Source organism: Pseudorca crassidens, chromosome 11 (assembly GCF_039906515.1).
Source record: "Pseudorca crassidens isolate mPseCra1 chromosome 11, mPseCra1.hap1, whole genome shotgun sequence".
NCBI lineage: Eukaryota > Metazoa > Chordata > Mammalia > Artiodactyla > Delphinidae > Pseudorca > Pseudorca crassidens.
In genome coordinates, this window is record NC_090306.1 from 54,856,585 (window position 1) to 54,880,497 (window position 23,913).

At 40.7% G+C, this 23,913-nt stretch overlaps 1 protein-coding gene across 3 annotated transcripts in view; it reads left to right on the forward strand.

Annotated features, from left to right (window-relative positions):
• The window catches only part of TBC1D30 (TBC1 domain family member 30), an 87,276-nt gene that overhangs the window by 33,841 nt on the left and 29,522 nt on the right, over window positions 1-23,913 (forward strand). Inside the window, exons 1-5 of one of the 3 annotated variants that reach the window (XM_067697233.1) lie at window positions 5,738-6,285; window positions 9,278-9,339; window positions 9,866-9,931; window positions 12,382-12,507; window positions 14,479-14,664. In XM_067697233.1, the coding sequence (XP_067553334.1) occupies window positions 6,099-6,285; window positions 9,278-9,339; window positions 9,866-9,931; window positions 12,382-12,507; window positions 14,479-14,664 (627 nt within the window). In that variant the 5' untranslated portion in view covers window positions 5,738-6,098. Of the gene's footprint in view, window positions 1-5,737; window positions 6,286-9,277; window positions 9,340-9,865; window positions 9,932-12,381; window positions 12,508-14,478; window positions 14,665-23,913 lie in introns of those variants that run through there. The other 2 variants (XM_067697232.1, XM_067697231.1) reach the window with 2 other exon arrangements.

Here is a 23,913-nt window from a genome sequence, read left to right on the forward strand (position 1 = left end):
TGCTGTCCCGCTTCTGTCTCTTTCATGAGGGAAAGTGGTTATGATGCTCGTCTCCATGAGCTCGTAGTTTTGTGGGCTCCGTCCTGGATAATGAGTTGAAGGAGCTGCTTATTAAGGCCCTGCTCTTAAGTAGTTCTGAGGAGAGTGTTAGCTTCTTATGTGACTGATCACAGTTTACCATCCATTTAGGAGATATTACTTTTCCTATTTAGGAGTTGCTCACAGACCTTCAGAAATGGTGGGGAGAGCAGAGAGGAGAAGAGTGACTTTTATGCCACTAGACCACCACCCTTTTCATTAGCACAAGTGCCAAGACGTACCATCTCCTGCCCGATGGGAGACAGTGCTGGGCCTGATGTTCGGTACAATCTCTTCTGATCCTTTGAGACTTGTGGGTTGGAGAACAGCTGCCAGGGGCCTCTGAAAGCCGTGAGGATGAGTTCCAGGCTCACCTCCTCAGAGCAGACCAGCTCCCTGTGTTTTCTCTCTCTTTGCTGTAGAGAGAGCTTTTTCCGGAGCTTTTTCTCTCGGTAACTGTCACCATTGGCTCTGTTCAGTCCCTGAAGATAAACACATAGGCCCTTTGTATTTTAAGATTTTACTGTTAGGGCTTCCCTGGTGGTGCAGTGGTTGAGAGTCCGCCTGCCGATGCGGGGTACATGGGTTCGTGCCCCAGTCCGGGAAGATCCCACATGCCGTGGAGCGGCTGGGCCCGTGAGCCATGGCCGTTGAGCCTGCGCGTCCGGAGCCTGTGTTCCGCAACGGGAGAGGCCACAACAGTAAGAGGCCCGTGTACCGCAAAAAAAAAAAAAGAGAAAAAAAAAAACACAACGATTTTACTGTTAAACGAAAGTAACATCATTAGGAAACCACAGGAATCCCAGACCTGATTCCCTTCTGGAAGCCCCGTGGGACATAACTTTTATTTATGCTGGACTTGCTTTTTCTTCTGGCTTGTCCCCTTTCTCCATTAAAGGAATAGTTTGCTCTCAAGGAAGCCTCACTGCCAGCACATAAGCCTGAAGATGCAGGGGTAGCTGAATGACCCCTACTTCCTTGTTTTGGCCTGGGAGCTTAGATCTCTAGGGATGTCCCATGGGTATTGGACTCTCTGAGACATTCAGAGTATTTCCTCAAAGCACTCATTTTCTTTAGCAAGCCAGTAACAGATTCTCATCCGATGTGAAGTTTTCCTTTTCCCAAACTCAGCTTAAATCATAACTGCTCTGGACCATGCCAAGGTACGATTTGCCCAAATGTGAATTCATTGATATTATTTGATTAGTAAAAATCACTCAGTGAAGAGTGATGGTAAGTTGGCTTTGGCTGGAAATCTCACCAGCTGAGATCCTCAAGCAGAGCTCATGCTGGCATTGTTTCCTCTGCAGGTTGACTTCAGATGACTTCTTTTGCGTTTGGAAAACAATATTCCAGACATGAATAAGAAACTATGAGTCATACAGTAAATATAATGCTAGGCTTGTGCCATGGCTGTTTTTAGAGCATTGTATTTTAGTGCTTAATTATCTGTTTGCTACGAAAGTTGGCAGTCTTGGCTTTCCTCTCCAATGTAAACAAAATAATATTATTTAATTCCTTCATTATGTATTGCTTTAATAGTAGAAACTTAAATTTTTTTGTGTGAGTTTCAACTTCTATGTAGTTTAGCATGGGAAGTTTTCAAGAAAGCATTTTTTTTTTAAGTCAGTTTTTCCTTGTAATAAATCTGAGTGAAAGAGAATTTTTATCTTGAAAGTAAACAAGCCCCTGTCACTAATAGTAAGAAAAATGCTGTAACTGAAGAATTTCAGAGACAGGCCTTTTTGTCAGCCGTGACACATCTGGGTGGGTTGGCAATCTAGGGTCTACGCTTCAGCTTTGGCGGCCCAGAAATTTGATTTCTTCAGCTCACTGAGAGTTGAGCAAACTCAGGGATATTGACCGCTGTTAACTGGTCAGCGTGTCTTCTCCTCAGCGGCAAAGTCTCTATGGGAAGCCAAATGACAATCAAAAGTTTGCTTGGTGAGCAGGGAGTCCGAGCCAAAGGGTGTGGGATGGTCTGAGTGGTGGATGTCAGCCAGGGCTGTACGTCCTCCTTTCTACCCCAGAGGCAGTGTTGTAAAGCAGAGCCCATTGCTCCTCCTCTTGGCCGGCGAGGCTGTCTTTCCTGCTGGCCCACTGCTAAAACTGAGCATGAACAGCCTTTTTGTTAAAAGAGAACATGAACCCTCTATAGTTTGAGAAGGTGAGAGCTCTGCAAGACGATACTGTGCATGCACTTACCACCTTGGTCTGGATTTTCCCTCTCCTTCCAGTTTTCTTCCTTTAACTATGGGTGTTCATCACCATCTTCACCCAGGGGTCTGTGTTGCCCTCTAAAAAACTGTCCAAAGCCAAACAACAGATATCTTTCAATTATCGTTCTCAGGCCAGAGCAGTCAAGGGACATCTTAATAAAATTAAGAGAAAGCTGAAGGAGAACAAACATGTACTGAAACTATAAGCATCGGGCTGAATAAGTGTAGATTTCTGTACCTGAGATTGGTGTGAAATGTTGGGAAATCTAAACAGTTCATCACAACCAGGCTCAATAATGATTTTATCTTCTAAAGTGATGAGGCAGGCTACTGCCTGTTTCAAGGCATCTTTATCTCAGTCAGGTGGGCATAACTGAATAGCTTCTATATCCCTATCAGCTGGCTTTACTTTTGCAGATGACCAATGTCATTTTAACAGATTTTTATATGTGAAATGTATATTTCATGCTTAGTGTTATATCATTTCTGACATTGTCCTCAAATTCTGAGGGCAATTCACAAAGTCCAGAATGTGCTGATTACAAAATAAGTGTGCCAGAGTTGTGTGAAGGACTTCTTTTTTAGTTCTTTCAGAATATCATAAGAAATGCATTTTTTAAAAAGTTAATACTTTCAATCAATAGCAGCCATTGTTTTTTTAAAAGTTATTTATTTATATGTAAGTATAGTTGATTTACAATGTTGCATTAGTTTCTGGTGTACAACAAAGTAATTCAGTTACAAATATATATATATATATAAAATATTCTTTTTCATATTTTCTATTATGGTTTATTACAGGATATTGAGTAGAGTTCCTTGTGCTATACAGTAGGACCTTATTGTTTATCTGTTTTATATATAATAGTTTGTATCTGCTAATCCCAAACTCCTAATTTATCCCTCCCCTACCTCCTTTTCCCTTTGGTAACCATAAGTTTGTTTTCTTCCTTTTCCCTCTGGTAACCATAAGTTTGTTTTCTATGTCTGTGAGTCTGTTTCATAAATAAGTTCATAAGTTCATTTGTGTCATGTTTTAGATTCCACATATAAATGATATCATATGATATTTGTCTTTCTCTTTCTGACTTACTTCACTTAGCATGATAGTCTGTAGGTCCATCCATGTTGCTGCAAATGGCAAAAATTTCATTCTTTTTTATGGATGAATAGTATTCCATTGTATATATGTCACATCTTCTTTATCCATTCATCTGTCGATTAGCAGTCATTGTTTTTGATGCTCAAAGTGTTCCATCTTTGGCCAATAGTATCCTATTTGTGTGGCTCTCATGTCTTTTTTTTGGTACGCGGGCCTCTCACTGTTATGGCCTCTCCCGTTGCGGAGCAGAGGCTCTGGACGCGCAGGCTCAGCGGCCATGGCTCACGGGCCCAGCCGCTCTGCGGCATGTGGGATCCTCCCGGACCGGGGCACGAACCCGTGTCCCCTGCATCGGCAGGCGGACTCTCAACCACTGAGCCACCAGGGAAGCCCCTCTCATGTCTTTTTGACATGACTCCATTAGTCTTGGAGCACATCCTTCCTTCCTGAATTCATCAATATATTTCAGGCTCATCTTGTACTTTTTCTGGCCCAGAACTGGAATCAGTTGTACCTCAAAGGAGCCCTGGTTCCTTTTAGTGCGGAACGGTTTTTAGAGACCACATCCTGAGTGATGGGGGTGTTCACTGCTGCTGGGTTGTCTTTAGTTCTAAACCTATTCAGTAGCTTTATATGTATTTTTGAAAAGAAAAAAAGATGAGTTCATACAATTATTTCCATTTAAAATATACTATTGCAGGATTAAAAAAAACTTAATTTCTTTGGTTGCACACCTGTATTTTCTGTTACACTGAAAACATCTTGGTTTCTTTTGACCTTAACATACTTATTTATTTTTTCATTAAGAAAACATGTAGACTTTAATATTCGAGTAAGAAATTCACAGAAAATATCATATAACTGCTTAGTTAACATACCAAAAAAAGTTCAACTGCACTACTAATAAAAAATGCCAATAAAAACAACAAAAATGACAGTTCTCTTTCTCAAAGCAGCAAGTGTTTAAATGATAATACTGAGAGCTGTTGAAGATGGAGGATGGAAATGTGTCAATCAGAGACTAAACTGGTATAATCCTTTAAGATTTAATTTAGCAATATATGTCATATAGATGATTATGCCTTTAGATCCAATAACCCCACTGTGGAAATTCATTTTAGGTGTTCAAAAATCTAGTAAAGCTTAGTCAACAAAGATATCCATCACATTACTTAGTGAAACATTTAAAATCACCCCAAATTAGCAGACTGATTATGATGTTAACATAATTGTTTATTTAGGTTATCCTATAGTGTACATAAGAATTAAGAAATAACACCAATATTATTAATAACAGTAATGCTACTGAATGACATTTAAGATTTCTTTGCAGCTCTTTTTGCCCTTGGAGTCTATACCACCATTGATACACAGGCATAACACTACACTCTAAAACAACTTACTCATCTTTTCTGTGTTCTTATGCCATCAACAGGATTTCTAGTTAGGTTCATTTGTTTCCATTCATTTTCAAATTTTAGGGTTTTCTTTTTGCTTGATTTATTAATATTATTAATATAAGATGTTATTCCAGAGTCAAAACTACATAAGCCACATCTAGAGAAATCTGTTTTCTATTCCTTTCTCTTCTACACTGTTCCCTTCCACATAAATACTTTTTAGTTGTTTTTAATCCATCTGGTGTTCCTTCTCTAAATATTAGCATATACAAATATCTTTGTATTTCCCTCCATATGCTTTCCTTTCTTATGACTTATTCATCTTTATGATATCCACTGGTGAATGTCATAATGTCGTAGTTTAAGAATGATTTAGAAAAAAAGTAATTATCACTAACCATTCTGCCGGCTGAAGTCTCTGGCTGGAGAGACGGGGGAAGCACTTAAAAAAAAAAACTCTGCTTTTAATGGAACACTTTTATCTTGAAGTCTACTCTTCCAAAAGAAACAACCATTATAATAATAATAATTATATTATAGATTTAATTAATGTACAAAGTATATATTAATAGTAATATATAATAATAATTTTAACGTGCTTCCTATGCCTCTCTAAGATGCCAAGAAAAAGAGTTTAACACAATTTGGGATGAAGCTGGTGCTTCACCTTCCACCAACGTTCCCGCCGCGCTGCTAGATTCTTCCTGCGGTCTGTTGACCGACTCTTGCAAGACTGCTCCGATGAGGTGGGCACTTGCATCTCGCTGGCGTTCTGCACCTGAGACTCGCTCCCTTGGGTGCTCCCTCCTGCACCTCCCAGATCTTGGGAGAGGCACGGAAATCTGTCACTGCTTCTGGTCCCCGGGCGCAGTTGCTCAGCCCCCCGCTCCTGGGCTCCGGGTCTCTGCGGCTGCCCAGTGCAGGTGCCGCGAGCTGGCGGGGCGCTCGGGAGCTAAGGCAGCCCCGCCTGCGCACGGTGATGCCGGGATTGGGGGCGGGAGCGTTGCCTCCGTCTCCGCGCGCTCGCTCGCTCGCTCGCTCCCGCCCTCCTCCCCGCCCCAAGTCCTCTCCTGCCTCAGCCTTGCAGGCTCCGCACTGCAGATCCCTGCCGGCCGCCCCGCGCTTGGCGGCTCTCGCGGTGCTCCGCAGGGTCCCTTGACCCCCGAGCACTTTTGCTGCTTTCGAGAGACCCTTGACTAACCGGTCTTGCCGAGCCCCACGCGTGCGAAGCCGCTGCGCCGGCGGGACAGCGAGGACCCAGGCGGACGGCGGCCGCACGGGAGCCCAGGGCGCTCTCGGATGCGGCAGGACAAGCTGACCGGCTCCCTTAGGCGCGGAGGGAGATGCCTGAAACGGCAGGGCGGCGGCGGCGGCAGCGGCGGCGGCAGCGGTGGCGGCGGCGTGGGCACCATCCTGAGCAATGTGCTCAAGAAACGCAGCTGCATTTCCCGGACCGCGCCCCGGCTGCTCTGCACCCTGGAGCCGGGTGAGGACCCGGGGAGGCAGATGGGGCACTGGAAAGTAGCGTGGCGCCCCCGGAGCTGGTGCCTCTGCCTCAGCCGAACTCCGCGTAGGCCAGCGAACAGCCGCCGGCCGCCCGGTGCTGGGTACCGCGGCTGGGCACAGGCGGGGCTGGGTCGGCCTGGGAGGGAAGAGCGCGGACCGAGGCCTGGGCGGGGGCAGCGGCCTCCCACGGCGCGGAGGACCGGCTGCTCCCGCCGGCTGCCCGTGCGCCCCCATCCCACCGCCTGTGTGCGGTCCAGCCCTGCTTGTGCCGGGAGCTGCTGGCGAGCGATGCGCTCGGTTTTCTCCGAGTGGTGGGAAAGTGTTGGCGGCTACCCGGGCTATCAGAGGCCGAGCAACCAGTTGTGTTTCGGACCCACAAGAAGCCACACCTTGAAAGAGGTGTGTGAGGCAGGAGAAAGGCACAGGTCTGATGCTTGTTGTCAGAGGAGGAGGCAGTGACCGCGAAGGAAAAAATCGGGTGCATTTTCTTGAGGGTCCCTGCTTCGTGAGTGCCGGGATCGTCTCACCTGGAGCCTTTAATTTGTGTGTCCGGGTGGAGAGCGGGCAGGAAACACTCCTGCAAAGTAGAGATTCTTTCTATAGGTAAAGACTGAGTTCTCCTGACTGTGCTAGGCTAGGCCCTTTCTGCTGTCAGCCTGTGTTTACACATCCCTGCTTCTCCAGGCTGCATAACTCCGCGCTTGCTCCACCACCCGGCATCCCTCCGCAGGGTTTTATGAGGCCGGCCCTGGCGCGCGGGCCCCTGGACATAAGGCTTTCCGGCTAGGGGTGGCCGCAGAGGGAGCCGGCTGTACTCGTACCCGTGCGTAGCGCACACTTGTCCCTGGAGTGGCACCAGCTGGCTTCCAGGTGGGTTTGTCCTCCCCCAACCCCACCCCATCCCGCCTCCCAGCGCCTTTGGGGACCTGCTGTCCTGAGGCTGCAGGGGAGAATCTGTCGAGGCACCGAGCCTCAAAGGGTGGAACACGTCGCTGCCTTTCCGAACCTCGTGGTTTCTTTGTTTTTCTCCCCAAGGAAGTGTCTAGTTGCAGAGACTGTAGTAGTTATTCACCGTCTTCCTTTAGCCTTAAAAAAAGAAACCTCCCTCCCACGTTAAAAGTGTTTTGTATTTCTGAATCCGGAACAGCCAGTGATTACCAGATGAAACATAAACCTTCTCCCCTCCCTTATTCAATTAGAAGAAAATAGGTGGAAATGACCTGATTTCAGCTTTTGCCTGCAGGCAGCGAATGATCAATTCCAGTTAAATCCTGTGACTCATTTTTGATAGTGAGAAAATAGTTGTGATTTTGACTAACCCTAGCCGGGTTTCAGCTCGGCAAGGCGATCGGCATCGTGCCCAGCAGGTACTTCTGAAAAAAGTCAAGGGAGCATATTCGATCGTACATGCAAGGAATCCGAGGCTTTTAGGTCGGTTGAAATAGGAGCGTGGGACCGAATTTCCTGGTCTTTGTTATAATAAAGCAAACGTCATGACTATACGCTCCTCCATTCAGCACCCTGTGTATGGACAGCAACCTCACAAAGAGGTCCGTTTTATCGTGTCTTAAATCATGCGCGCCAGCTGGAGGCACTCTTGTGGTCTTTGTATCATTGTGCTGCACTGAGGCAGGACTTAATTTAAACCATCTCAGAGAATTGGGAATCCGTCGGGGTACTTAATATACCTTCGAAGAAGGAAATCTTATCTGTCTAGGCAGAGTATGGTTTTGGCCCTGAAGCTCTGAAGAGAATGATCAGGGCATTGGTTGGATGCCTGGGATTCTCTATCACACACAGCTTGACTTTAGAAATCTAGGACCCAACTCATGTATACACAGTATTCTTCTAGGACTCCAAGAAGGGCATCTTCATACTGTCACGGGCCTGGGCAAATCAGACACATCTCTTTTCAGCTTCTTGACTCCATATATGTTTTTTAAAAGACACCCGCATAGCACAGGGAGATCAGCTCGGTGCTTTGTGACCACCTAGAGGGGTGGGATAAGGAGGGTGGGAGGGGAGGGAGACACAAGAGGGAAGAGATATGAGGATATATGTATATGTATAGCTGATTCACTTTGTTATAAAGCAGAAACTAAGACACCATTGTAAAGCAATTATACTCCAATAAAGATGTTAAAAAAATTGTCATGGAATTTCACCTCAATAATAAAAAAGCCCAATATGAATATAGCGTATAATCTTTATATATTCTCCTATTTGGGATTTGAGTCAAAGAAGTTTAAAGTTGTAGATAACTTGGAATTAGAGTTCAGTTATATTTTTAGCTTGGAGCCTATAATTAAATGTGTAAACTTATCTTTAATGAATAAGTCTATCATGACAGAATTTAAAAATACATGAAAATTGCTAAATAGTCTTGTTAAAATGGATTATTCCACAAGTGGGAAGGCAGTGACATTATTTTTATAACTTTTGATATTTCACTGAAGTTTCCTTAATAGACTTAGTCCATGCAAGTGTCCTAGAAAACAAATTCTGTAAGTAGAGAATTCTCTTCCTAAGTTTCATAAATATTAATTATACTGTGCTAAGTGATTTACAGTTAATTATTGCAACAACTAACTGAGATAGACGTTATCCTCATTTTAAGGATAAAGAATTGAGACTGAGACAGGTTAAATAATTTGTTTGACTCTAGGAACCAAAGGTGAATTAAAGTGTGCATGACTCCAAGCCTGTGGTGTTATTTTTTTGTTTTTGCACTACTCCAGACAGCGGTGAAACCACCATTCTATGTGATAAGCTTCATTCTATTACCACAGGACATTTTTCTATCTTAATAATCAGTATTCTTTTTCTTTTAACAAAATTGACTACAATTTAGTAAAAATAAATGTTTTAAAAATTTTATGATGACTCAGTAGAATCAGGTTAATTTTTACTTTTATTTTTGATGTAACGTATTTTTCCCCCAAATAACAGTTATTTATGTATTTTTCTTTTAGGAGTTGACACAAAGTTGAAGTTCACTCTTGAGCCATCTTTAGGTCAAAATGGTTTTCAGCAGGTAATTTTATTTTTGGTTTTGAAAATACCTTTATTTTGGGGTACCTACAGGGTACACTGAGGTATATTCTCAAAGTGGGAAAATTAACATGTGCTTGGATATGCCTAAGAAGATGAGTCAGTTTTAAAAATTATAGATAAAATAACTTGTGAAGCTATAAGTGACTTGGATTTATACTTGCAGTGAAAATTTTTGCACTTTTTTTTAATGGTTCAAGTGTGAAAAAATTTAAAAACCAAATGCCGTTATTCCGAATCCGTAACACGTGTTTTGATTTCAGAGTTCCCAGCCTTTGTGTGTGTACTGCAATTGGATCACGGGTGTGTTAAGGGTACCTAAGTGGGGGACCTTGGGGCAGTCATAGCCCTTAGACCAGTCATGTCTGGCTGAAGGAAGCTCTGAATGTTTACCCCAGTGTTCTGTATACATTTTCTCATGCTCTACGAACGTCAGGATGGGGAAAAGTTGACAAGTGCTTAACCAGGTCAGTATTATCACTTTGACAGCTTTTCTTCTTTGTTTCTAGTGGTATGATGCGCTCAAAGCGGTTGCCAGACTATCGACCGGAATACCAAAGGAATGGAGGAGAAAGGTGAGGCGGATTTGTATGGCTAAAGTACAAAAGGACCATCACTTTGTCCCTCTTGAAAGTGTCTGGAATGTCAGAAAGGATATTCTAGATTTAGTCATTTGAAATCTGTCTCTCTTCATTATTCATTAATTCAGTAAGTATTTAATGATTATCTATTCTATGCCAGGTACTGTTCTGCTGGGTAATGGGGATACAGCAGTGGAAAAAAAAAAAACAGCAGACCAAAATTTTTGTCCTCATGGAGTTTACAATGCATATAATATAAAGTAGGTCAGATGATGCTAAGTGCCATGCATAAAAATAAAGCAGAGAAAGGAATCAGGAGAGAGGGGAATGGAGGTAAGGAGGTAGCATTTTAAATGGCAAGGTGACATTTGAATAGGGCCCTTAAAGAGGTGAGCCATTGACCACGTAGCTACCTGGTGGGAGAGTACTCCAAACAGGAAACACCCTCAGGTGAGAGCATCACTGAGGAGTATGCAAGCAAAAGCAAGAGGCCAGGGTGGCTGAAGCACAGTGAATAAAAGGGAAAGCAATGGGGGGGAGGGTCATAGAGGTAATGTGATGACCTTAGGGGAATGGCAGCTCATATAGGACCTTACAGGTCATAGTAGGACTTTTGCCCAATGTGAGATGAGAAGCATTGGGAAGTTTTGAGGAGGAGAATAACGTGATATGACTTATATTTTAAATGGACCACTCTGGCTACTAACTTGAGAATATGAAGGACAAGGGCAGCAGCGGAGAGATCAGTAGGAGACTTGAGATAATTCAGGCAAGAGATGGATCAGGGTTGTGGTAGTGTAGATGGAGAGAAGGTCAGATTCTAGATATATTTTGAAGGCTGGGTTGACTTGAATTCCTACTGGATTGAATAAAAAGTGTAAGAGGGATGTCAATGACTTCAAGATTGACCTGAGCTACTGGAAGGGTAGAGTTACTGTTTTCCCAAGCAGGTGTGTGTGTTTGTGTGTATGTCTGTATAGTTGGGGTGGCGGTGGATTAGACAGTTGGTTTTGGATATGTTAAGGTTGAGATGCCTATTAGATGTCTAAGTTGAAGATGTCAAGTGAGCATTTTGACATATGATCCTGATGCTTAAGAGAGAAGTATGGCTGGAGATACTAATCAGTGTTATTCCTGCTAAATTATGTTCAGATACCAAAACTTGAATTGCCATCTTATTAATTCATAAACGTAGTCTTTGTTTCCTTTTTTAAAAAATTTTATTGAAGTATAGTTGATTTTTAGTGTTGTGTTAATTACTGCTATACAGCAAAGTGATTCAGTTATACATATATATACATTCTTTTTTATATTCTTTTCCATTATGCTTTATCACAGAATATTGAATATAGTTCCCTGTGCTATACAGTAGGACCTTGTTGTTTATCCATTCTATATATAATAGCTTGCATCTACTAATCCCAAGCTCCTAATCTATCCTTCCCCCACCCCCTTCCTTTTTGGCAACAACAATTCCCATTCCTTTTTTTAAATTTAATTTTTATTATATACGGGGGTATAGTTAATTTACAATGCTGTGTTAGCTTCAGGTGTACAGCAAAGTGATTCAGTTATACATATACATATAGCCATTCCATTTCAGATTCTCTTTCCATATAGGTCACCACAGAATATTGAGTAGAGTTCCTTGTGCTATACAGTAGGTCCTTATTGATTATCTATTTTACATATAGTAGTGTGTATATGTTAATCCCAAACTCCTAATTTATCCCCCCACCCCACATTTCCCCTTTGGTAACCATAAGTTTGTTTTCGAAGTCTGTGAGTCTCTTTCTGTTTTGTAAATAAATTCATTTGTATTATAAACCAGGTCTTAATACTCCTAGAATCTGAACATTTTGGTTCCTCAAGATGCAATTAGAAATAGCATTATGAAACAGCTTTTCCAGATAAGGTAATGAAAGGAGTAAAAATATCCAGTGATTCCTTTAAAAAAGTTATTCATTATAGGAACCCATCTGTCAGTTTTTTGTGTGTGTGAGAGAGGGATGATTTAAAGGCAGAAGCCACTTTATGGTAAAAACAGGCCCATACTCCACGGATGACCAGGGAGCTCTTGCCCAAGCATAGAGCGCCATCCAGAGCCAGGTATAACAAGCTCATAAGCTAATTTAGCTATTCCAATGAACTGAAATAAAATTTGAAATGTTTTCGTTTTCTTAACAATATCCCTAATGGCTGGATCATGGCTTGGTACATAGTAGGAACTCAACAATATTAATTGAAAGAATAAACGAAAGCCCCTAATTGGTACAGTTTAGTACAGCAAACTTTTCAGTGAGGTTCTTAGAGATTTCTACATGTAGGCTATATCTGTTCTAGTAACAGCTCTCATTTTCTTATTGGACGCAATCATTATTTCCTGATAAAGAAAGATGAAATTATGTATTTTACTTTAGCATTCTTTTTTATTAATATTTTAGGTTTGGTTGACCTTGGCAGATCATTATTTGCACAGTATAGCCATCGATTGGGACAAAACCATGCGCTTCACTTTCAATGAAAGGAGTAATCCTGATGATGACTCGATGGGAATTCAGATAGTCAAGGTAATGCCCCTAAGTTTGGCTTATTGTCCTAATTTAGAAGAAAGATTCTAAGAGCCAGATGTTTCCTGGACAGAGGATCAAGCCTTATGGATTGAATGTCCGTGTATTTCCTGCTTCCTAATTTCATTAGTTAACAGACTTTTTTTTTTTTTTTTTTTTTTGCGGTACGCGGGCCTCTCACTGTTGTGGCCCCTCCCGTCACGGAGCACAGGCTCCGGACCCGCAGGCCCAGCGGCCACGGCCCGAGGGCCCAGCCGCTCCGCGGCCCGCGGGATCCTCCCGGACCAGGGCACGAACCCGTGTTCCCTGCATCGGCAGGTGAACTCCCAGCCACTGCGCCACCAGGGAAGCCCAGTTAACAGCTTTTTAATGGGGAACTTGATGATGCCTTGTCCTCATAAATTTGTATGTTGCTAGTAAGAAGAAAATGTTTCCATTTGTATTCAACTTATTTATTTTGCTCACATGATAGGAAATTGAAATTCCTTTTTTCTTTAGCATGGGTCAGTGCTTTTAACTGGATTTTAATGTAAAAGTCACTGAGAAATTTAAAGTTAAATCTATTTCATATTAGAATAATTGGGTACTTATTAGGATTTTGATAATTTCTTAACTGTCATTTTATGAAGATAGTTAGATTGACTGATGGGTTTACTTTAAACCAGATGGTCAAATGCTCAAGCCAGCTGTGGTTCACCTACCTGGATTATTACAGTTGATTAGAGCCTGGCACCGAAAGCCAAGGATGCTGATTTGATTTAATCCCATTATTATTCTCTTACATAAGCCTCTAGCACATGCTTTTTATTTTATATGAGTACATTACGTGTGATGCTAAACTGAGGTTTTAAAAGGAAAGTTGTTTCATCTAAATTTCGGTCACCAGAAGTTGGCTAATGTTTTGGCAGATTTGAAGATATGTTTTTCAGGAGGAGGTCCTAACTAAAATGAGCTATTTTCTCATCTAACTTGGTCTGTTTCAAGCATATAATATAAAAAAGGAACTTTTATATTGTATGCTTGAAAAGCCTTTGCGTGGTCCACATTTGAGCTGTTTATTTGGAATTTGGAATTTATTTTCTCATCTAACTTGGTCTGTTTCAAGCATATAATATAAAAAAGGAACTTTTATATTGTATGCTTGAAAAGCCTTTGCATGGTCCACATTTGAGCTGTTTATTTGGAATTTAGGTGTATGTTTCCCAGAGATGAAGTATTCCATATTTGAAATATTTTCTTTCTATTTAAATTGTGAATTAAGGCAATGCACATTTTATAACAATCATGTTATTAAGAGAAGTTTTTTTCTCATTGAAATGAATGATATGTCAGTAAAATGACTTCAGCTCCTGAAAATCATAGTCTCTGTTGGGTAATTAAATTATAGATATTGCCCTCATTAAATATTAAAGCACAGTAAATGTTTCTGCCTCTTTTATACAAATTTATAAAACAACTTGGAGAGAATGGTTTTTCTGTCTCTTTACAGTACCGGTTACATTTTTTTATTCTTTTCATTTGGCTCCTTAATACTATTTGGAGTTTTGATAGCTAAATATTATATCATTTTTTATAGAAAGAAATAATGTTAGCATCTATCATACGTGTGTTAAAATGACTTGTTTTATTTGAGATGTATGATTAAAATAAACTGTCAATTTATTTGGAATTATAATGCAATATTAATTCTGAGTCCCTTTTTGTGTTAACTCTGGAAATACTTTTGGTAGAAAGTTTGCCTGACTGAAATTCCTCTTGAAAATGCCTCAGCATATTAGAAAACTAAAAAAAAAAAAAAAAAAAAAAAAAAAAGTTTTGGTCCATGTGTTTAAGTTGCATATACATTTTTGAAAACTAAAATCCATGTTGATACTCTGACTCTACTGAATGCTGAGGCAGAGAAAAAACTGAAGTTTTTTTTTTTAGAGAGCTTAAGGAGGTATTTAAAAAAATGTTTCCCTGTCATTTTAGGATCTTCACCGCACAGGCTGCAGTTCTTACTGTGGCCAGGAGGCTGAGCAGGACAGGGTTGTGTTGAAGCGGGTTCTGCTGGCCTACGCCCGATGGAACAAGAATGTCGGGTATTGCCAAGGCTTTAACATCCTGGCTGCACTAATTCTGGAAGTGGTGGAAGGCAATGAAGGCGATGCTCTGAAAGTGAGTATCAGGCTCTGAAGAAGGCAACTAAAATTCTTCGGAGAGTGAAATACTGGAGCTATAACTTCTCTTCCCTGGTACTCCACCTCCTTCCAGGGTTTGACTACATCTTTCTTATTATCCATGACACCATTTCTCCCAGGTTAAAGCCTAGTCACATGACAGACTTATGTAGCTGCCAAATTTGAGGAGAATGATTGTTTTTAGTCTCACTTATGAGACATCATATTTTTTTAAATTTAATTTTATTCTTTTAACATCTTTATTGGAGTATAATTGCTTTACAATGGTGTGTTAGTTTCTGCTGTATAACAAAGTGAATCAGCTATACATATACATATATCCCCATATCTCCTCCCTCTTGCGTCTCCCTCCCACCCTCCCTAGGTCCCACCCCTCTAGGTTGTCACAAAGCACCGAGCTGATCTCCCTGTGCTATGTGGCTGCTTCCCACTAGCTATCTATTTTGCATATGGTGGTGTATATATGTCCATGCCACTCTCTCACTTTGTCCCAGCTCACCCTTTCCCCTCCCCATGTCCTCAAGTCCATTCTCTACGTCTGCGTCTTTATTCCTTTCCTGCCCCTAAGTTCTTCAGAACCATTTTATTTTAATTCCATGTATATGTGTTAGCATACGGTATTTGTTTTTCTCTTTCTGACTTACTTCACTCTGTATGACAGACTCTAGGTCCATCCACCTCATTACAACTAACTCAATTTCATTTCTTTTTAGAGACGTCATATTTAAAGCAAGCTAAATACTAACTGTACTGATTTTCCAGAGATGCCTAACAAATTAGTTGCTTCAAACAGCCAGCGTGTATTACCTCACAGTTTCTTTGAGTCAGGAATCTGGGTGCAGCTTAGCTGGCTCAGAGTCACATCATTGTGGATTCAAACTCTCGGCTGGGGCTTTAGTCTCATCCAAAGGCTCGATTCAGTAGGGAGAGCACACACTTTCAAGTTCATTCATGTGGTTGTTGGTAGGATTTCATTCATCACAGATTGTTGGACTGAGAGCCTCAGTTTTTCTGCTGGCTGTTGTTCTTTGCTATGTGGACCTCTCCATTGTACAACGTGGTGGCCGGCGTCCCTCAGAATGAACGAGAGAGTAAAAGAGAACTGCAAGTCAGAAGAGATTACATTACAGATCTGTAGCCTAATATCAGAAGCGACATTCCATCATTTTTGCGATTTTTTTTTAACATCTTTATTGGAGTATAATTGCTTTACAATGGTGTGTTAGTTTCTTCTTTATAACAAAGTGAATCGGCTATACATATACATATATCCCCATATCTCCTCCCTCTTGCATCTCCCTCCCACCCTCCCTATTTTATTTATTTATGTATGTATTTATTTATTTTGACTGCATTGGGTTTTTTTTTTTAACGTTTTTATTGGAGTATAGTTGCTTTACAATGATGTGTTAGTTTCTGCTTTATAACGTAGTGAATGTTATACATATACATATATCCCCATATCTCTTCCCTTTTTTGTCTCCCTCCCTCCCACACTCCCTATCCCACCCTTCTAGCTGGTCACAAAGCACTGAGCTGATCTCCCTGTGCTATGGGACTGCTTCCCACTAGCTATCTATTTTACATTTGGTACTGTATATATGTCCATATATACACTACCACTCTCTCACTTTGTCCCAGCATACCCTTCCCTCTCCCCATGTCCTCAAGTCCATTCTCTAGTAGGCCTGCATCTTTACTCCCGTCTTGCCCCTAGGTTCTTCATGACCATTTTTTGTTTGTTTGTTTGTTTTAGATTCCATATATATGTGTTAGCATATGGTATTTGTTTTTCTCTTTCTGACTTATTCACTCTGTATGACAGACTCTAGGTCCATCCACCTCACTACAAATAACTCAATTTCATTTCTTTTTGTGGCTGAGTAATATTCCATTGTATATATGTGCCACATCTTCTTTATCCATTCATCTGTCGATGGACACTTATGTTGCTTCCAAGTCCTGGCTATTGTAAATAGAGCTGCAATGAACATTGTGGTACATGACTCTTTTTGAATTATGGTTTTCTCAGGGTATATGCCCAGTAACGGGATTGCTGGGTCATATGGTAGTTCTATTTTTAGTTTTTTAAGGAACCTTCATACTGTTCTCCATAGTGGCTGTATCAATTTACATTCCACCAACAGTGCAAGAGGGTTCCCTTTTCTCCACACCCTCTCCAGCATTTATTGTTTGTAGATTTTTTGATGATGGCGATTCTGACCGGTGTGAGATGATATCGCATTGTAGTTTTGATTTGCATTTCTTTAATGATTAATGATGTTGAGCATTCTTTCATGTGTTTGTTGGCAGTTGTATATCTTCTTTGGAGAAATGTCTATTTAGATCTTCTGCCCTTTTTTGGATTGGGTTGTTTTTTTTTTTGATATTGAGCTGCATGAGCTGCTTGCAAATTTTGGAGATTAATCCTCTGTCAGTTGCTTCATTTGCAAATATTTTGTCCCATTCTGAGGGTTGTCTTTTTGTCTTGTTTATGGTTTCATTTCTTGTGCAAAAGCTTTTAAGTGTCATTAGGTCCCATTTGTTTATTTTTGTTTTTATTTCCATTTCTCTAGGAGGTGGGTCAAAAAGGATCTTGCTGTGATTTATGTCATAGAGTGTTCTGCCTATGTTTTCCTCTGAGAGTTTGATAGTGTCTGGCCTTACATATAGGATTTTAATTCATTTTGAGTTTATTTTTGTGTATGGTGTTAGGGAGTGTTCTAATTTCATTCTTTTACATGTAGCTGTCCAGTTTTCCCAGCACCACTTATTGAAGAGACTATCTTTTCTCCATTGTATATTCTTTCCTCCTTTATCAAAGATAAGGTGACCATATGTGCATGGGTTTATCTCTGGGCTTTCTGTCCTGTTCCATTGATCTGTATTTCTGTTTTTGTGCCAGTACCATACTGTCTTGATTACTGTAGCTTTGTAGTATAGTCTGAAGTCTGGTAGCCTGATTCCTCCAGCTCCGTTTTTCTTTCTCAAGTTTGCTTTGGCTATTCAGGGTCTTTTGTGTTTGCATACAAATTGTGCAATTTTTTGTTTTAGTTCTGTGAAAAATGCCATTGGTAGTTTGATAGGGATTGCATTGAATCTGTAGATTGCTTTGGGTAGTATAGTCATTTTCACAATGTTGATTCTTCCAATCCAGGAACACGGTATATCTCTCCATCTATTTGTTTCATCTTTAATTCTTTCATCAGTGTCTTATAATTTTCTGCATACAAGTCTTTTGTCTTCTTAGGTAGGTTTATTCCTAGGTATTTTATTCTTTTTGTTGAAATGGTAAATGGGAGTGTTTTCTTAATTTCACTTTCAGAATTTTCATCATTAGTGTATAGGAATGCAAGAGATTTCTGTGTATTAATTTTGTATCCTGCTACTTTACCAAATTCATTGATTAGCTCTAGTAGTTATCTGGTAGCATCTTTAGGATTCTCTATGTATAGTATCATGTCATCTGCAAACAGTGACAACTTTACTTCTTCTTTTCCGATTTGGATTCCTTTTATTTCTTTTTCTTCTTTGATTGCTGTGGTAAAACTTCCAAAACTATTTTGAATAATAGTGGTGAGAGTGGGCAACCTTGCCTTTTTCCTGAACTTAGTGGAAATGGTTTCGGTTTTTCACCATTGAGGACATGTTGGCTGTGGGTTTGTCATATATGGCCTTTATTATGTTGAGGTAAGTTCTCCCTATGCCTACTTTCTGGAGAACTTTTATCATAAATGGGTGTTCAATTTTGTCAAAAGCTTTCTCTGCATCTGTTGAGATGATCATATGGTTTTTCTCCTTCAGTTTGTTAGTATGGTATAACACATTGATTGATTTGCGTATATTGAAGAATTCTTGCATTCCTGGGATAAACCCCACTTGATCATGGTGTATGATCCTTTTAATGTGCCGTTGGATTCTGTTTGCTAGTATTTTGTTGAGGATTTTTGCATCTGTTCATCAGTGATATTGGTCTGTAGTTTTCTTTTTTTGTGACATCTTTGTCTGGTTTTGGTATCAGGTTGAAGGTGGCCTCGTAGAATGAGTTTGGGAGTGTTCCTCCTTCTTCTATATTTTGGAAGAGCTTGAGAAGGATAGGTGTTAGCTCTTCTCTAAATGTTGGATAGAATTCGCCTGTGAAGCCATCTGGTCCTGGGCTTTTGTTTGTTGGAAGATTTTTAATCACAGTTTCAATTTCAGTGCTTGTGATTGGTCTGTTTATATTTTCTGTTTCTTCCTGATTCAGTCTTGGAAGGTTGTGCTTTTCTAAGAATTTGTCCATTTCTTCCAGGTTGTCCATTTTATTGGCATATAGTTGCTTGTAGTAATATCTCATGATCCTTTGTATTTCTGCAGTGTCATTTGTTACCTCCCCTTTTTCATTTCTAATTCTATTGATTTGAGTCTTCTCCCTCTTTTTCTTTTTTTCTTTTTTTTTTTGCCGTACGCGGGCCTCTCACTGCTGTGGCCTCTCCCGTTGCGGAGCACAGGCCCCGGATGCACAGGCTCAGCGGCCATGGCTCACCGGCCCAGCTGCTCTGTGGCATGTGGGATCCTCCCGGACCGGGGCATGAACCCACTTCCCCTGCATCGGCAGGCAGACTCTCAACCACTGTGCCACCAGGGAAGCCCTCCCTTTTTTTCTTGATGAGTCTGGCTAATGGTTTATCAATTTTGTTTATCTTCTCAAAGAACCAGCCTTTAGTTTTATGGATCTTTGCTATCATTTCCTTCATTTCTTTTTCATTTATTTCTCATCTGATCTTTATGATTTCTTTCCTTTTGCTAACTTTGGGGTTTTTTTGTTCTTCTTTCTCTAATTGCTTTAGGTGTGAGGTTAGGTTGTTTATTTGAGATGTTTCTTGTTTCTTAAGGTAGGATTGTTTTGCTATAAACTTCCCTCTTAGAACTGCTTTTGCTGCATCCCATAGGTTTTGAGTTGTCGTGTTGTCATTGTCATTTGTTTCTAGGTGTTTTTTGATTTCCTCTTTGATTTCTTCATTGATCTCTTGGTTATTAAGTAGTGTATTGTTTAGCCTCCATGTGTTTGTAGTTTTTACAGATTTTTTCCTGTAATTGATATCTAGTCTCATAGCGTTGTGGTCAGAAAAGATGCCTGATACGATTTCGATTTTCTTAAATTTACCAAGGCTTGATTTGTGACCCAAGATATGATCTATCCTGGAGAATGTTCCATGAGCACTTGAGAAGAAAGTGTATTCTGTTGTGTTTGAATGGAATGTCATCTAAATATCAATTAACTCCATCTTGTTTAATGTATCATTTAAAGCTTGTGTTTCCTTACTTATTTTCATTTTGGATGATCTGTCCATTGGTGAAAGTAGGGTGTTAAAGTTCCCTACTATGATTGTCTTACTGTCGATTTCCCCTTTTATGGCTGTTAGTGTATGTTTTATTTATTAGAAGCCCTAGTCCAGCTTGTATTCAAGGGGAAGGGCATATACAAGGGTGTGACCTGCCAGGAGGTGTAGACCCTGAGAGGTCACGCTGTAAACTGCCTTATTTGTTATGCTTAATTCTGGTTGGATCTTGTTAATAGGTTGCTTTCACATCTGGGGCAAGGTATGAATGAAGTAGGCTGAGAGTGAATGTCTGTTATGGAAGGTGTTTGAGTGGAGAAAGGTTATGGAAGTGAGTTATGTTTCTTATCTTTTAATCTTTGATGTCTAGGGCCTTTTTTTTTCCTTGTGGTTTGTGGGCCTCTCACTGCTTTGGCCTCTCCCCTCGCGGAGCACAGGCTCTGGACGCTCAGGCTCAGCGGCCACGTCTCACGGGCCTAGCCTCTCCGCGGCATGTGGGATCTTTCCGGAATGGGACACGAACCTGTGTCCCCTGCATCGGCAGGCGGACTCTCAACCACTGTGCCACCAGGGAAGCCCTCGGGCCTTTTTTAGTAAAAAAATTCTGGAAACACTTTGAGATGGGTCGCTAGCAAGTTAAACGTATAGGTCTGAATATGACTCAGTGAGTCACCACAAATAGTCTTTATGAGAAATGAAGCGTTTCAGATGTAGAGGTTGGCCACTGCCTTATTTGCTTGGTGTAGTATGGGGTTGCTTATTCATGTTGGAATCCTGAAGCTGTTTTTGATTGCAATGTTGTGTGGTGGATGGGATGAATACTTAGTCTTTGTATTCAAGATCCCCCGCCTCCTCCCAATTCTGTTTTTGATTGCAGCAAATAACTTAGTGATATTCTTAATCACTCACTTAATGTCATATGGAAAAATAAACACATTTTCCTCCTGGTTTTATACACATCGTGGTGTAATTAACTATAAATCCAGCATGACATGATCTAAATCTGTATTCACCCTCTCGATTTTTCCATTAATGTGTTTAAGGAAACAGCTTTGAAGGTACTCGTTCATCAAATAGGCAGGGGTGAAGGGGAGGAGGAAGTGACAAATCAAATACGTGAGTTTAAAACATTTTTTATTAAGAAGCAATTTTGTTTATTCAGTCTATCAGCTTTAGTCGTTTTTTTTTTTTCTGGTGTAATTTGCATGACTATGCAATGAGAGCTGTCCAGTTGAAATGTTGAAATAAACAGGTTTGGGAAAGGGGATATAAATGCCAATCAAATCACAAAATCTCAGTGATATTTGAGAAACTAAAAATTCACATAAAAAGATGGATTATTCAAAGCTGAGAAACTGAATATTTATATTTCTGCCTCTAAGAAAATGAACTGTGTGGAATGAAATGACATCATCATCATTTAGGAATCTTGTGGTTAGACATTTAATATGCAGAGGAAGTTTGGGTTTATGAAGACACTTCCAATGCTAAGGAAAATATTGGGTGTCATTGTTTTTCCAGCAGCTCTTTTCGCCTCTGCAAGTTGTAGTTATTAGGGAAATGAATAGTTTATCAGAGTAGGTAAACCATTTTCCCTGCTTTTTTTGTGTTTACTGTTTTTTCTTGGTAACTGTTTTGTTTTTAACTATTTGTTAAAAATTTGAAGCTTCCCCATTATTTTTTGAATACTTCATTTTTAAGAGCAGTTTAGATTCATAGCAAAATTGAGAGGAAAGTACAGAGATTTTCCATATACCCCTTGGCGCCCCCCCCCGCCCATGACAGCCTCCTTCATTATCAGTATCACTCACTAGAGGGGTACATTTGTTAAAATCGATGAACCAACATTGACACTCCCTGCCCCCCTTCCACTAATCTTTTTACTACTTCCATAGTTTTGCCTTTTCCAGAATATCATATCGTTGGAATCATACAGTATGTTGCCTCTTCAGATTGGCTTCTTTCATTTAGCAATATACATTTATGGTCTCTCCATGTCTCTTCATGGCTTGATAGCTGGATTCTTTTTAGTAATGAATAATATTCCATTGTCTGGACCTACTGGAGGACATCTTGGTTGCTTCCAAGTTTTGGCAATTATGAATAAAGCTGCTATAAAAATCCACATGTAAGTTTTTGTGTGGACATAAATTTTCAACTCCTTTGGGTAAACACCAAGGAGTGCAATTGCTGGATTGTATGGTAGGAGTATGTTTAGTTTTATAAAAAAAAAAAACTCATCAAACTGTCTTCCAAAGTGACTATACCAGTTTGCATTCCTACTAGCAAAGTCTGAGAGTTCTTGTTGCTCCACATCCTTGTCAACATTTGTTGTTGTCAGCATTCCAGATTTTGGCCATTGTAATAAGTGTGTAGTGGTACCTCACTGTTGTTTTTATTTGAATTTCTCTGATGACTGTAATGTGGAACATCTTTTCATAGCTTATTTATCACCTGTATATCTTCTTTGGGTGTCTGTTAAGGTCTTTGGTCCATTTTTTAATCAGGTTGTTTGTTTTCTTATTGTTGAGTTTTAAGAATTGTTGTACATTTTGGGTGACAGTCCTTTTTTCAGATCTGTCTTTTCAAATATTTTCTCCCAGTCTGTGGCTTTTCTTCTAATCCTCTTGGCAGTGTCTTTCACAGAGCAGAAGGTTTAAATTTTAATGAAGTCTAGCCTACCAGGTATTTCTCTCATGGATTGTGCCTTTGGTATTGTATCTAAAAAGTCATTTAAAAGTCATACTAAAGGTCATCTAGGCTCTGTTATCTCCTAGGAGTATTATGGTATTGTGTTTTAGATCATAGGTCTATGATCCCTTTTGAGTTACTTTTTGTGGAGAGTGTAGGGTTGTACCAGCACCATTTGTTGAAGAGACTGTCAGTTCTATTGCCATTATGTATCCTATTTTTTTTAAAGATCTAATGTTTGGTCTTTGGAATACAGTAGTAGGTGAAGTAACATAGCTGACATAGTACATAGCTGGCTCTTCTGTCTTATGTCAGATTTTTTTTTTTTGTACGTGGGCCTCTCACTGTTGTGGCCTCTCCCGTTGCGGAGCACAGGCTCCGAATGCACAGGCTCAGCGGCCATGGCTCACGGGCCCAGCCGCTCCGCGGCATGTGGCATCTTCCCAGACCGGGGCACGAACCCGTGTCCCCTGCATCGGCAGGCGGACTCTCAACGACTGCGCCACCAGGGAAGCCCTTATGTCAGATTTTGAGATGCGTTTGGACAGAGAATTTCATTGTGTCACAAGAATTACTGTGACAATCGGAATTCTTTTTCTTGTTTTCATGTAATTTTGAGGGATTGTGATGCCTCATAAAAACTTATAAATTCATTTAAAAATCTTTCTTGGTATTATATAGCTTATTCTAGATGAAAAGTGCAGTAATAGACTGTTACCTTTAAATTTTGCCTTCAGATCCCATAAATCTTCTCCTTACCTGTAGAGCGCGAGGTCCCTGACAGTGCTCTCTGCTCTGCTGACAATTTGCTCTCCCCTCTGCTGGCCTGTGTGAGGGCTTCCTCCCTCCACAAAGGCTGAACGTACTGCTTTTACTGCTAAGCTCCTATTTTCAGGGTGGTGTTGCATTTACCTGGTAAATTCTGACCCTGTGTCAGAAGGCTAAGGCGGTTCCCTGGGCCTGTTCACTCCTATAGTAAAGGCCGTGGGGGGCCTTCTTGAGAGTGTGTCCCCAGTCTTACTGACTTAGTCAAAACTATGACCCTAGGGCTTCCCTGGTGGCACAGTGGTTAAGAATCCGCCTGCCAATGCAGGGGACACGGGTTTGAGCCCTGGTCTGGGAGGATCCCACATGCCACAGAGCAACTAAGCCGTGCGCCACAACTACTGAGCCCGTGTACCGCAACTACTGAAGCCCGTGCACCTAGAGCCCGT